At 57.9% G+C, this 14,450-nt stretch overlaps 2 protein-coding genes across 9 annotated transcripts in view; one reads left to right on the top strand and one right to left on the bottom strand.

Annotated features, from left to right (window-relative positions):
* MAP4 (microtubule associated protein 4) overlaps positions 1-11,584 on the top strand; it is a 133,655-nt gene extending 122,071 nt beyond the window's left edge. For 5 of the 6 annotated variants that reach the window (XM_088173325.1, XM_088173249.1, XM_088173377.1 and 2 more), the window contains 4 exons: positions 3,541-3,622; positions 5,628-5,740; positions 6,690-6,813; positions 7,074-11,584. In XM_088173325.1, coding sequence (XP_088029451.1) covers positions 3,541-3,622; positions 5,628-5,740; positions 6,690-6,813; positions 7,074-7,078 — 324 coding nt within the window. In that variant the 3' untranslated portion in view covers positions 7,079-11,584. The remainder of the gene's footprint in view (positions 1-3,540; positions 3,623-5,627; positions 5,741-6,689; positions 6,814-7,073) is intronic. The other variant, XR_015806768.1, reaches the window with a different exon arrangement.
* An 842-nt stretch (positions 11,585-12,426) lies between these two features.
* DHX30 (DExH-box helicase 30) overlaps positions 12,427-14,450 on the bottom strand; it is a 30,915-nt gene continuing 28,891 nt past the window's right edge. For all 3 annotated transcript variants that reach the window (XM_014890424.2, XM_014890425.2, XM_014890423.2), the window contains one exon: positions 12,427-14,105. In XM_014890424.2, the coding sequence (XP_014745910.1) occupies positions 13,870-14,105 (236 nt within the window). In that variant the 3' untranslated portion in view covers positions 12,427-13,869. The remainder of the gene's footprint in view (positions 14,106-14,450) is intronic.

Below are 14,450 nucleotides of genomic sequence, written 5' to 3'. Positions count from 1 at the left end.
CTGCTGCCACGCTGAGTGGGGCTTTTGTTTCAGTGCACAGCTACACCTGGGCTGTTCCTGCTTTCTGGGCTGGCCATGACCAATCTGGGGGTGGGGATGTGGCTGAGCCTGGGGCTGGGAGTTCCCTCAGCACCCCCTCACTCCCTGACCTCCCCTGGAACCTGCATTTCCCATGTGCATTATGGCCTGAAGTGCCTCTCCCCTGGCTCACAGGGCCAGCAGGAGCCACACTCAGTCACTTCTTGTTTCATGAAAGGGACTCTGGAGCAGGCAAAGACTCTGGGACTTAACCTTTGAGCTGTGATTAATTTCTAAATTTAAAGGCTGCTGGTATCTCTGGCAGCAGGGCTGAGCTTATTAAAATAGAAAGTTAATCTGGAGCTGTCTGCAGCTTGGTGTGGGGTGCTGGATGCCCCAGGCAAGCCAGGTTTACTGTGCAGACCCTACAGACCCTGCAGACCCTGCAGCCTGGGACAGCATGAGCATGGCCTGGGGACATCTGTGCTGCCCTGGCAAAGCTGGGCTGTTGGCACAGGCCAGGCTCAGGAGTTTCAAAGGATTTGAGCCCGAGGAAGTTTTTTCCAGAGGTGTTGAAATACCCTGGGTTCCCAAGGAGTGCTGTCACACCTGGGGAGGGGCCCAGGGTGTCTGCTCAGAGTCTGCTCCAGTGCCACAAGCCCTGCTCAGGACCTGCCTGTGGAGCCAGCTGGGAAATCCATGGGAAATCCATGTCCAGCTGGCTGAACCTCCACATGACTGATTTTTGCACAAATCTTTGCAAGTGGCAGCCAAATGTGGGTTCCTAACAGCAGGATCCCTCCAGGCTGGTTGCCCAGGTGGCCACAGGAGCTGCTGAAGTCACAGCAGTGCCACTGGAACCAGGCTGCCCTCCCACATCCCTGCTGCCCTCCTGCCTGGGGCTGGGCTGCCCACTTGCTGTTTCCATGATTTGCAGCATCTCTATGGGGGAGTTTCCCCTGGAAGTGCTGGCTGAGCCCTCAGGGTGTGGCTGAGCCCTGTTTCTGTTCCTGCTGCTGCTCCACCTGCTCCTGTGCCCCTGTCAGTGGCAGAGGTGCCTTTGGCCACTCTGGTGACAGTTTCTGGAGCAGCTGGTGCCATTTCCCTGTGCATGCACTCCAAGGGGCTGGATTTTATAAACCACTTCAATTTTGCCACCTTTACCTTGTTCAGCATTTCAGGAGCCTCCCAAGTGCCTGTCCTGTTCTTTCAGGCTTCCAGAACTGTGGGGAATCTTTCCTTGCCTGACAAACTGTGTCAGTGAAGTTTCCTGCTCATGCATCACCATCCTGAACTTCCCTCTTCATTCCCAGCCCTCCAGCACAGGCAGTGTGGATGTCAGTGCTCAGTCTGTCTTCCCAAAAAATCATTTTCTTTTACTCGTTTTTATACCTTCCCACTCCCTTTGGGAGTGATTTTAGTGACCTTTTCCAAGATGTTTTCTTGCTCAGGTAGTTGTGATGATCACTTCTGGTTTCGTTCCCAGGTGGGTCTGGCTGGAAGGTCTGTTCTGCTCTGTGCCTTCAGTTACAGCTTTTGGGAATCCTGTGGATAAGAGTGCTGTGGTTTGGAAACAATTCCTGATCGAGCTTTAGGGTTGCTCTGGTAGAAGGGATGGACATGGAATGGTTTGGGTTGGAAAGGACACTCATGGAGTGCCACCCCTGCCAGGGCAGGGACACGTTCCACTGTCCCAGGCTGCTCCCAGGGACACTCCTGGGACACTGCCAGGGATCCAGGGACATTGTCCTGCCACCCCACCCAAGTGGCTCCAGGCTGGGTCCCATTTTGGGTGCCCATTTTGCCCTCTCCACAAGCAGATAATCTCTCCTCCATGCCAAGATTCCCCAGAAGCTGAGCCCAGAAGCAGAAGCTGCTGTTCCTGCTCACCTTACACTCACCAGAACCTCGACACAAACACAGCTCTGTTCTCTGGGGAAAAGGTTTTGATGTTTTTTATTTAGTACCTCCCACTCTCAGAACCACTGAGGCTGGAAAAGATCTCCAAGACCATGGAGTCCAAGCTGTGACCAAGCTCTCTGTTCAGAGAGGGCAGTACAGAGGTGGATTTTACAAAGTGCAGTGTCTGTGTTGGTCTGAAGGGAATTTGGAGTGTCCATGTGTTTCCCTGTCCTGTGGAAGTGGTCAGAGACAGAAAAGCTAACAAGAGCTGAGGCTCACACTCCCCACCTGAGCCTCTGTCAAACTTCCCAAGTTTATTTCTGGCACCAGAGTCAGTGTTTGGCTCTCTAAGTGCAGTCCCAAGGTGCAGACCCAGCTCCTGTTAGAAATCCTACAAGCAAACCCTTCCATGCAGGTGGGACAGTTTGGATCTCAGTTCAGGACTCACAGCTGGTAACAAACAGCAGGATTTCATCTGTGAAATAAATTTAATCTCAGTTCTGAGCAAGCAAGGACTGGTGATTAAAGCTGTAGTAACTTTACTCACAGCCCCTGAGAAACTCAAATGAAGGAGTTTTTGAGGCTGTCACTGAGCTGGGGCCATGGGGCTGTGGCAGGAGGCTGAGCTGTGCTGTCCTGGACTCCTCCCTAGGAGGAGTTTTGGCAAATTATCTTTGGAACTCTGAGTAAACTCCCAGAGTAGCTGGTGGGTCAAGGAATTCTTGTCACATTTGAAAGGAAATTCTTGCGTTTCCTCTGAACTGAGCTGGAGCAGAGCTTCTGAGCCTGCAGCTTCCAGCTGCTCTCCCCACTGGTCTTTGGGAAGGATGGATTCCTGGAGCAGTGCAATCCACCTGGGCACCGTGATCCCACCGTGATCCCTCAGAGAATTCCAGACTGGTTTAAATGAAGGGACCTCAAGGATCACCCAGTGCCACCCCTGCCATGTCAGGGACACCTCCCACTGTCCCAGATTGCTCCAGCCCCAGTGTCCAGCCTGGCCTGGGACACTGCCAGGGATCCAGGGGCAGCCACAGCTGCTCTGGGAATTCCATCCCAGCCAGGAATTCCATCCCAATATCCCATCCATCCCTGTGTGCTGTCCCTCCATGCCTTGTCCCCTGTCCCTCTCCAGCTCTCCTGGAGCCCCTTCAGGCCCTGCCAGGGGCTCTGAGCTCTCCCTGGAGCCTTCTCCTCTCCAGGCTGGACATGGTGGTGGGGAGCAGAGGCTGGAGCTGCAGCAGGGGGTGTGGGGTGACCCCAGTGACAGTGGCCCTGCCCAGGCCATGGCCGTGTCCCCAGGCTGGGCAGGAGCTGGGGGGACCCTGGCAGTGGGGTTGGCTTTTGCTGTCCCTGTCCCCAGGGCTGTGTGTGCCATGGCTGTGCCCTGAGCTCAGGGTTCTGTCCCTGTGTCCTGCTCTGTCCCTGCTCTGTCCCTCACCTTTCCCCCCTGGCTCTGAGTGACCCCAGGGCTGCCCAGGAAGGATTCCTGGGAATCTGGCCCAGGAATAACCTGGCAGAGCAGGGGCACAAGGCACAGCCTGGTGCTCGAGGTGCCCTCTGGCCTCCAGAGTGTGCAGAGCTTTCTCTGTGCTCAGCTGCTGCTCTTTGTCTCCCCAGGTGCAGATCCAGAACAAGAAAGTCGACCTTTCCAAAGTGTCCTCCAAGTGTGGATCTAAAGCAAATATCAAGCATAAGCCAGGTAGGAATTTTGCCATTTCCTCATTTGTCTGTAAGTTTTGTCCCTCAAACAGTCCTGGATTGGAACTGGAATAATTTAAGGGGTTTGTTGCTTTCAGGGGGTGTCCCCAGTGCTTCTGGAAATTGCTAAAAATGCTTCTTCCACAATTCCTGGTGGTTTCATGAGCAGACAGGGGGTTTAGGAGATGTGGGATCTGCTCTCGCCTGTGAAGATAATCTACAGCTTTGACTCATTTCTGCTTTTCATCTCATTTGAGAAGGAAAACATGGATGGGCACTTCCATGGTCATTGCAGGAAGCTTCACCCGTGCTCACAGAGAGCTTTGGGGCACTCAGAACATCCCAGGGTGTTGATGGAACATGGATAAAGGAAATTCCCTCCAGTTCTTCAGAGCACATACAAGGGTCCTTTTAGCCTGGAGTCCCTGGCAGCTCCTGCCTCCCATGAAACCCTTCTGGTGTGATGAATTTTCTGGGATGAGTGTGTGGGAATTCCTGCTCCCTGCTGAGCACACTGAGGTTACTCTGCCTCAGTCCCTGGGAATGTCAGGTTTCTCCCCAAGGTGCTGGGGCCCCTGGCCTGGCCTGAGGGATGCTCAGCTCAGTGCCCTTGGCTGGCCCTGGGGGTCTGGGGACACTTCTCCAGCCGGGAGCGCTGCAGGCAGCACACGGGGGACAGAGTTCACTGCCCAGGGCTGGGGACAAGCACCACAGGCTGCTCTTTGTCCCCTCTGGGAGTCCCCTGAGCCTCCCCAGGCTGGCAGGGTGGAGCAGCCCCCCTCCCGCAGGAGCCCTCGCTCCAGTGGCTCCCAGCTTTGGGAACGGCCACGACCCCGGGAATAACGAGCTGGGAGTGACAATCCCTGCCTTGTCCAGGCCTGATGAAAGCACAGCCACCCTGCCAGCAGCTCCCACAGCTCCTGTTGGTTTCCACCATGCCAGACTTCCAGAGAGGGGCTGAGGGTTTAATGATGTCGCTGGGAGGCAAAGCTGAGCCTTAGCAAGACGTCAGCTGGGATTTGGAGAAGCTGCTGGGATGGGGCCTGAGCCAGGGAAAAGTGGCCCTGTCCATGCAGGGGGTTGGGATCATCCTTAGATCCAGGACTCCAGTCTCTGGGTTTGTGCACTGTGTGATTTGTCAGTAAAGGAGGCATCACTGTGATCAGAGGGATGGAACATTTCCCCTGTGAGGAAAGCCTGAGGGATTTGGGATTGTTCAGCCTGCAGAAGTTTCTGGGGTGACCTCATTGTGGCCTTCCAGGACCTGAAGGGAGCCAAGAAAATATGGGGAGAGATGATTTCCAAAGGCCAGAGTGCCAGAGGGCAGGGATGGATGGGATATTGGGATGGAATTGTTCCCTGGGAGGGTGGGAGGACCTGGATCCCTGGAAGTATCCAAGGCCAGGCTGGACAGGCCTGGGACAGTGGGAGGTGTCCCTGCCATGGCAGGGGTGGCACTGGATGATCCTCAAGGCCCCTTCCCACACAGCCCATTCCAGTGTTCTGGATTCTGTGGTGAATGGGAACTGCAGTGTTCTGGCATCCATTCCATTCTGGTAAAACCTTGCTAAAACTCTGCAGCTCTTTTTGTGACCTCCACGTTCTCCTGAGCCTGCAGAGCTCCTGCAGTGTGCCAGGGAGGAGCTGTCCAGGCAGGCAGGGGTGCCCGGGGATCCCAGGGCTGGGCAGGGACAGAGGAGCAGGAGGTGTCCTGGCACTGCTGGATGGCTGGGCTGGAGAGGCCTGGACAGGGACAGGGACAGGGACAGGAGTCAGCCTTGGAATGGCAGCAGGGAGGGACGGTGGGGGTGGCATTTCACACCTCTGGAGCACATGCAGGGAGGATCTGTCCAGCAGCATTCCCCAGGGCCCAGCACAGCTGGAATCACCAACTGTGGAATTGTCCTGTCCCTCCTCCAAAGGGTCTGGGGCAGGGCTGGGATGGGAACGCCTGGGTGGGACTGCTGGGGCTTCCCCAAACTCAGCCCTGCTCCATGTCCCTGCAGGGGGAGGAGATGTCAAAATCGAGAACCAGAAGCTGAACTTCAAGGAGAAGGCCCAGGCCAAGGTGGGCTCTCTGGACAACGTGGGACACTCGCCAGCTGCAGGGGCTGTCAAGGTGAGTGCAGGGCTCTGGCACCCCCAGGGATGGTTCTGATCCAGTTCTTGTCCTTCTCCTGCTGTTCCTGCAGGGCAGCTCCCCCAGCACAGCTTGCTTCTCTAAGGGGCCTGTGCTGGGCACCCAGGAGTGAGGCTGGAGCCCGGGGTGAGGATGGGAAGGAGAGGGCTGGACCCAGCTCAGGGTAACCTGACCCTGCTGGGCATTCCCAAGGGTTGGCACTGCCCATCCCCACCCTTCCTCCTGGAGCCTGAGGGCAGGGATCACTCCAGGCTGAGGGGCTGGCTGCAGCCTTCACCCCCAGGGAAAGCTGGGGAGAGCTCCTGGCAGCCTTGGGAGCATTTCCAGAATCATGGAACACCCTGAGCTGGAAGGGATCCGTGCAGCCCAGTCCTTCAGCGCTGTCCGTGTGGGGATGGGAGCAGAGCACAGCTCTCGTGGCTGATTCATCCCTGCTCCCACGGGAACACACAGTGTCCCCAGCCTGGGCTCTGCACGTCCAGCTCTGCCTGCAGCAATGGGACATCTGTGCTCAGGGAGGGGACGTTCCCTCCCTGAGGGGTGTGTGGGCCTGGCACAACCCCAGGGAGCTGGGAATTGTGCTCAAGGGACCTCAAGGTTCATCCAGTGACATCCCTGCCATGGCAGGGACACCTCCCACTGTCCCAGGCTGCTCCAAACCCCATCCAACCTGGCCTTGGACACTGCCAGGGATCCAGGGGCAGCCACAGCTGCTCTGGGTGTCCCCAGGTGATGACCCAGTGTCCCCACGCCAGCCCTCAGCCCCATAACTCTGGGGTTTGTCCTTGCCATTCGCTGTCCGCTGTGCCAGCTGTTCCAGCCGTGATTCTGGGCTCCAGAGCCGCGGGCTGTGTCAGAGCCCGCAGGATTCTCTGTCCAGGAGCCATGCCGTGTCCCCTGAGCCGTGTCCCCGTTGCTGTCGTTGCAGGAGGGGGGCGCGGAGCCGCCGCTGAACGGAGCGGGGCCGGGAGAGCTGCGGGAGAACGGCGTGGGGCCGGCGCTGCCCGAGCCCAGGGACATGCAGAGCCTCGGCACTCACATCCAAGAAACGAGTGAGTAGCGGGGGAACCCGCCCGGGGCCGGGGGGAGGGAGCCCGGCAGCCCCGGGCACGGCGGCGTCGCTGCCAGCGCAGCCCCGACCGCTGCCGGCGACGTCTGCGGGCTTGTGGTGCCTTGCTTTTAATTCGGAAAATTGCCTTTTATCTTCCAGGCATCTAATGATGACATTATGGTATCGTCTTCCATTCCCCTCCCGTCCCTTGTCCCCTCCTGTCCCCGTGTCCCCTTGTCCCCTGCCCTTGTGTCGCTGCAGATTGAGTCTCACAAGCTGACGTTCCGTGCGAAGGCCAAGGCTGGAACAGACCACGGAGCGCAAATCGTCGTCTCCAACCCCCCCACCCTTTCCAGCAGCACCTGCCCCCGGCGTAGCACCTCGGCCAGCGACAGCCTGGGCTCGGTCACCTCCCGTCACCGCCGGCGCCCTCCCAGCAAGGCTTGTGACCCCGCGCCCCCGGGGACCCCAGCTTGGCTCTCTTAACCCGGCTCTGGCTTTCGGTGGGAAGGAAGGGGACGGCGCTGGGCGGGCCGGGGCTCCCTCGGTGCCGGGCAGGGCTGCCCTGGCTCCCCGAGCCCGTCCCGCTGGCCCGGGGCCACTCTCGGTGTTGGTGTCCTGGCGGGGGCAGGGCAGACCCTGCGGCTGCGGCTTCGCCTTGGGGTCGGGGTCGGGGTCGGGGTCGGGGTTGGGGTGGGGCTGAGGCCAGGCCGAGTTAACAGGGATAAGCTGTGATCTTTCTTTCTGTCTCTTTTTTTAACCCCTTCCCTCCTCGCCGCTTCAGTTTCTGCCGCCTTTGGGATGCTGATAAATCCCCTCCACACTCGTTAGGCTGTTTTAACTGTTGACTTGAACCTTTTATTCTTTGTGACGAAGTGTTGATGATTTATCGTGTTCGAGCCCGTGCTAAGTTTCCTTTTCTCTTTCCTTCTTTTCCGACCCGTAGGAGAGTAGGGACATTTAACCGCTGCTGCCGTGCTGGCTTCTTACTGACATATCCAGCCGTTGTAACTTCCTTGTTGTTGTTTGGGTTTGGGGTTTTTTTTTTGGTTTTGTTTTTTTTTTTTTTGTTTTGTTTTGGGGTTTTTTTAAATATTTTAAAACGATGGAGCGAGTTCATGGGATTAAGCCATGTCTGGAACGAAAGGCACAGGAATGTGTAAAGGGCGAACTTGCTGTGAGAGCTCAGGTGGAGCCTGTGTTGACCTCAGATGCGTTAATTGATGCTCGAGATGTGTTAATTGATGCTCGAGGTGCGTTAATTGATGCTCATGAGCCCTCCCCGGGGCGCCTTCTGCACAGGTGGTTTATTTATTCCCCAGCCCGGGGTTTTCTCCCGTTTTTGCAGGGCTGGAGGGAGCAGAGGTGGCCGGGGCAGGAGGGCTCAAGGCCAGGAGTGCCGAGGCTGCAGCAGGTCCGTGGGGGTGTGGGGAGCGTGTGGGGGGTTCGTGGTTTTGGGGGGGATGGATGGGGGAGCCGAGCGAGCGCCGGGATGAGCAGGGAGGCAGCAGGAGCAGGGAAGGGCAGAGCTCATCCCGGGCTGAGCCCGGAGCCCTCGGCGGGGCAGCAGGGCAGGGGTGGTGCCAGGGAGGTGCAGCTCTGACTAGGAAAGAGATTTTAACCACTCTTGGAGCTCCTCGTTTCAACTGACACTAAGGAAACGAAATGTAAATAAATTAAAAACAAAACGAAAGTGTTCTCGGGTGGTAAAACTAATTTAAAGCAAAAAAAAAAAAAAAGGCAAGCAGAATAACAAAACACTGGGATCAAAGAGAACTGAACCAGGCGTGTGCTAAGGGGGGCTGCTCCAGGAGGGGACAGAGGGAAGCCTGCAGCTTCTCGTGCTTGTGGGAGTATTTCTTTGGGAAGCCAACAACGACACGATAACCCGGAATCTGTATTTACACACAAAGATTCTTATTGCACTTGTATTTTTTATATTAAAGTTTGCATGGTTTCTAATAAAATGGCATTAAAATGTACTAGTTTGCATCAAAGTCGTCTGGTAGTTTCATAAGTGCTTTTTCATCTGAATACAAATTTAAACGAGCGATGCAGATTTGCACCTGAAAGGGGCGGTTATATATACCCAGAGCTCCCGATGCTTCCCTTCCTCTTTCTCCTCCTCGTCTTCCTCCTCCTCCTCCTCCTCCCCACCTCTCCCCATCCCTGATCCCAGCCGGGGGGCGGCCGTGCCGTCGCTCCCTGCCCTCCGTGTGTGTCCCTGAGTGTCCCCGGCTCGGAGGGAGGAGCCCCCGCTCGTTCCCCGCATCCCGGTATATATCACTGCCCTCCGTGACGCTTCCTTCTTTCTTCACTGCTAAATTCCACACACCGGCTTCAGCTTGGCAGCCTTGCCTTTGGTTTGGTTGATTCTTTTCCAACACTTGAATTTTGAGGGGAGATTTGAAGGAGAGGTGAGGAGCAGGGTGAGCCCCTCGCAGGACGGTGAGCCTGGAGCTTGGTTCCCAGCCTGTGAGCAGCCAGGGTGGCCCTGGCACGGGCTGGGGCCGAGCTCCAGGCTCACAGGCCAGGCAGGGGCCCTGGGAGCAGAGTTTGTGCCGATGGGCAGCAGCCAGAGATGGTGGTGGGCAACCAAAGAGGAGGTGGAGGCTGAGATGTCGCGTTCCTCTTGCTGCTCCTCCTGGGGCACCCCAGGGCTGTGGTGGCCTGGGATGCCCCGGGATGAGATTCCCTGGAATCCCCGGGATGAGATTCCCAGGGTGCCCAGGTGAGGCCCCAGGTGAGGGAAGCAGCCAGGTCCCAGTTCAGGGCCTGCAGGAGGAAGGAAGTGGCAACATTGCACTTTATCTTCTGAGATTGCAAAAAGCAAACGATCCGTGCCCCGCTGCAAAGGGACAGTGGCGTCACCTTCTCCCTGCATTGCTTTTCTCCAGTTCCTGATTTTCTGATTTCCCGAATTCCCGAGCTTTGGCAGCCAGGCAGTGGTGGCTGCGTGCTGTGCCCAGGCTGTCCCTGCCTAACCCCAGCCCAGCTGAGCCCCCGGCCTGTGCTTCTGTGCCACTTCTCTAACACTTGTTGTGCCTGTGTTTAGCCGATGAACTAAATCCAGATACACTATAGTTTGCCGTGGTGTTTCTAGGACAGCTTCAGTTTTAATACGGATTTCTTTTTTAATTTTATTTTGAGGAAGCGGCTGTACATACTGCTAGGCTGGGAAGGAGCCGTGTGTGGTGGGAATGGCTTTGGTTTCCTGTCTGGAGAGGTGGGATGAGCTGGGTAGTGCTGAGACCTTCAACGCTGCTGGGGTGCAGGTGGCTCCATCGAGGGCTGGAGGCAGCAGATCCGGGGGGAAATTGGAATTGTGCTGGGAATGAGGTGCAAGTTGAATGTACACATTCCTGTCCTGAGCTGGCTCCTGGCTTTGGGGGACTCTGGGCTGGGCAGGGGCTGAGCGAGGCCAGGCAGGCGCTGGTGGCTCAGCAAAGCCAGGCTTATCCAGGCAGGATGCTCAGCCAAGGCTCAGCAAAGCCAGGCTTATCCGGACAGGATGCTCAGCCAAGGCTCAGCAAAGCCGGGCTCATCCGGACAGGATGCTCAGCCAAGCTTTGGAGGGGTTGAGCTGCCCAGGGGTGCTGGGGCAGGGCTGGCTGTGAGCTGCCTCCAGGCCTCCCGGCATTTCAGTGGCATTTACAGCTCCCTTGGGCTTTTTCTTCTGTTAAACAAGAACGAGGAACCGAGTCCGTGGGCTCGAGGCCGCCCCAGCGTGGCTCCTGCTCGGCTCCCGGCTCTCATTGAATGTAGTTTTCTACGCCGCCCCTCGCGTTGTCCCCGCGTAGTGTCGGTGTGAGAGGGGCCCCGGGACCCTTCACGTGTTTGTGTTTAGGCAGAATTTCTTGTTTTCTTGGAGCTTGGTGTCGCTGGCGTCCTGGAGGTGACAGGGGCTCCTCTGAGGGCAGGGCTGAGTCCTTGCTGTGGCCTGGTGGCCATGGCTGGGGCCCAGTGTCCCCCCAGGGCCTGGTGGCCATGGCTGGGGCCCAGTGGCCTCCAGGCTCAGGAGAAGTGTCCCCCCGGGCCTGGTGGCCATGGCTGGGGCCCAGTGGCCTCCAGGCTCAGGAGCAGTGTCCCCCCGGGCCTGGTGGCCCTGGAGCCGGCGGGTGGGATGGGAGAGGCTGCGGGTGCAGCTGCAGCAGCAGCAGCAGCATGGAAAGGGCTCTGAGGGGCTCTGGCTCTCCCTCCTCCCGAGCTCCAGCCCGGGCAGCGCTCCCCTCCTGCCGGCCGGGATCCCACGCCAGGGTCCCCGGCCCCGCTGTGCCCTGTCCCGTAGCGAGGCAGGAGCGGGCGGAGTGGCCGGGGAGGGCTGGGGGTGCCGGGCCCGGAGGGTGATCCCGGCTCTCGGCTCCCTCCGTGCTCTGGGGAAGCCACTCAACCTCTCTGCCTCAGTTTCCCCATCTGCCAAGCTGGGGGGGATTCAATTTTACCTCACCGGGCCGTAGTGAGGCGTGAGCAGCGTGACGTGTTCTCTCAATGTGACGTGTTCTTATTATTTTGTGTCATAGGATTATTCTGCAGGGTGCCCGAGGAGGGGGAGACTGCGCTGTCCCTGCGCCGTGCTGGGGGAGGCCAGGGTGGGAGGGGAGCTCAGGGCTTGGTGTGACACAGCAGCTCTGGGGGGAACCCATCGGTTGCTTCTGCCTTTGTGTCTCCCCTCCCCGGGGGCTGTACGAGCGTCGTCTCCTTAGCAACATTTCCTGACTTGATGTTGTGATTCTTACTATTGTAAAGGGTTGAAATAAAGCTTCTAGATGTTCCTCCTCAGGCTGCTGTGGCTCTGTGGGGCGGGAGGGGCCGGGCAGGGGCGGTGGCACAGCCCTGATGTGGGGCTGGCAGAGCTAAGGCAGGGACTGAAGGAATTTGGGGGTCTCTTATTTTAGCCACAAGAGAATTCCCGTTCCTGGCTTTGCTCCTCAAGCCTGGGCTCAAAGGGGAGGGGGCTTTGGGCTGATACGGGCCCCTGTGGGAGCCTCGATGCCCATGGCACAGCTGGAACAACTGGCACAGCTGGAACAGCTGGCACAGCCAGAGGGTATCAACACCTCCCAGGAGCTGCCCCCAGCCACTCACACACATAAAGGAATGGTTTCCCACCCTGGCTTGGACCTGACCTGAGACCCCAAACAGGACTGGGAGCCAAGTTCCAGGTCCCTGTGCCTGGAGCAGCTGCTCCTCTGCCCTCTCCCAGCTCCAGAGACCCTCAGTTCCCCCAGACAGGGGCACGGCAGCGCTGGCACACGCTGGGTTCCTCACACATGGGCACCTCTGGGACACGCTTGGACTGCTTTTTCTGGACACTGGGACACACTGGGCTGATTTCTCTGGACACTGGGACACACTGGGCTGATTTCTCTGGACACTGGGACACACTGGGCTGATTTCCTGAGCACCAGCAGCCCCCACTCAGTGCCAGCCCCCCGTGGCACTGTCCCCTCGGGGGACATGCATGGCCCTGCAGCCCCTCCACAGCCCCAGGGCAGCTCTGCTCCTCTCCCAGCACAGAAACAGCTGTTGCTGCTCTTCCCTACCCAGGGAAAGGTACAAAATTCCAAACTTTGCAGGAAAAAAAAATAAAAAAGAATTAAGAGGACAGAGACAGTTCCTACTCTATCCCTTTTTATTGTCTTTAATCTATGTTGTAAAAAGATCCAGTATCACATAACAGCCACGGAAGTATCCCAATATCACACTAGTTCGGAACCATTTAGACAATAGCTTAGTCTTTTTTTTTTTGCCTTTTTTTTCTTTTTTTTTTTTAAACCTGCTGGAAGGGAAAACCATACTGCCCATTATACAGGCCAAAAGAAACAAACACTGGTCAAATAATAGTGACAACCTCAAGCAAGTGAAATGAAGATGAGCAGTTTGGAGTGACCCCAGGCTGCAGGACTCCATGGGCCCCAGGGCAGCGGAGCCTCGGAAGGGCCCCCCCGGGCCTTGTGCTGGCACAGCCACGGCTCCTTAAAGCCCATGAGCAGGAACTTAAATGGTAGAACTGGGAGAACCAAAGGGTGGCCCCGGGGGGCCATGGAAACGGCCTCGCTCCCATTCCCGGCTGCAGGTACAAAGCGTAAGAAATGGGAATAAAAAGAAAGGAGCCCAGGCCCCGGGGGGCACAGCCCTGGGCCCCAGGGCTCCCGTTACAAACCCCGACCCTCACAACAGCCCTGTGAGGTAGGTCACTGTCTTCTTCGGACAGAGAATCCAAGGCAAAGCTGGGATTAAACTCCAGATTCCTCAGTGAGTGCTGTGCCTGTCACAATCCTCCTTCCACAGAAATATGGTCCCTGTTCATAGAAAACAAAGGGTTTTGTGCCTCTGCTCCTGGCTTCCCGCAGGAGCGGCGCTCACAGGCAGCCTGGCAGCTACAATCACGTCCTGTGTTGCACAAGGGACAGGGATCCGGCCTCCTCCACGTGGGGAGAACAGGAATTTTTTTAAAAAATCAGGAACAACGCAAGAGGACGAGAAGTACAGGCAGGTTGGGAAGGACGAGTCACATCTCACACTCAGACGCCACGACTGTGCTGGGGCCGGCAGAGCCCCTCGGATCCCACGGGGAATTCCTCTCCATCGCTGCTTTCGGGGCTTTCTCCACGTGGAGAGCGGAGACACAACCATCAGCGATCCCTCCCTGCCAGAGCTGCTGGATCCACGATCCTGGCACAGTGGGACATCCGTCCTCCTCTTGAGCCCGGAGCAGCTCTGGCCCCGGAGCAGCCCCGTGGGGAGGGGGCGGAGGAGGGCCCGCAGCAGCAGCCGTGTCCTTGTTCCCGGGAGGGGAGTGGCGCTGGCACGGGCGGAGGAGGCGGGTGGGTGTCCTCGGGGTCCGGCGGCACTCCCAGTCCATTCCCGGCGGGACTGCGCTGCTCTTCCCACGCGGTGACCATGCACGGAGCCGACAGCAGGAGATTCAGACAACATTAATCTTCTAGGATGGAGAGAGATGACTTCACAAGGGATAAATAGAACTTTATTTAAATAAACATTTGTGAACATCTTTATACAAATTACAAGTCCCCACACGAGGCTGCAGCTCCGCCTACGAGCCGAAGCTGCCGGGAGGGCCCTTGAGCAGATCCACCAGGATGTCGAGCAGTTGGCTGTGCTGGTGGTGCAGGTCCCCGGGGATCGCGGCCATCTCGTAGCACAGGCACGTCTCCACCATCTTGGACAGAGACACGCGGAAGTCGCGCAGCAGGCGGATGGTGTACGAGTCCCCCTCCAGCACCAGCAGGTCGCTGTCCGTCAGGGACACTGTCGCTCGCCAGCCGTCATCTTGGGGAGAGGGACAGCGTGTGAGCAGGGAATGGTGGCTCTGGGGCTGCCTCCCCCACACTCGGGACTCAACTGGGCCCACAGGCAGCTCTGAGCACGCACTGGGATCCCCCCCAGTTCCCCACAGGAGGTGAGTGATGGCATCGCCCTACTGAGTTCACAGGCCAGAGAGCGACTGCAGCACTGCCAAACCCCGCAGGCTGAAGGGACACAGCCCCAGGGATAAGTGGGATGCTGCCAGCTCAGCTCCTTCCCTCAAGATGGTCAGGCACAGCCCTAAGGCTCAGCCTGCAGGGCTGGCTTTGTCTCCCTGCAGAGGGAACAGCTCACAAACCACGGCCCCAG

The sequence above is a fragment of the Sturnus vulgaris genome, chromosome 1 (genome assembly GCF_052056855.1).
Source record: "Sturnus vulgaris isolate bStuVul1 chromosome 1, bStuVul1.hap1, whole genome shotgun sequence".
Lineage (NCBI taxonomy): Eukaryota > Metazoa > Chordata > Aves > Passeriformes > Sturnidae > Sturnus > Sturnus vulgaris.
This window is presented reverse-complemented; position numbering and strand designations above follow the sequence as displayed.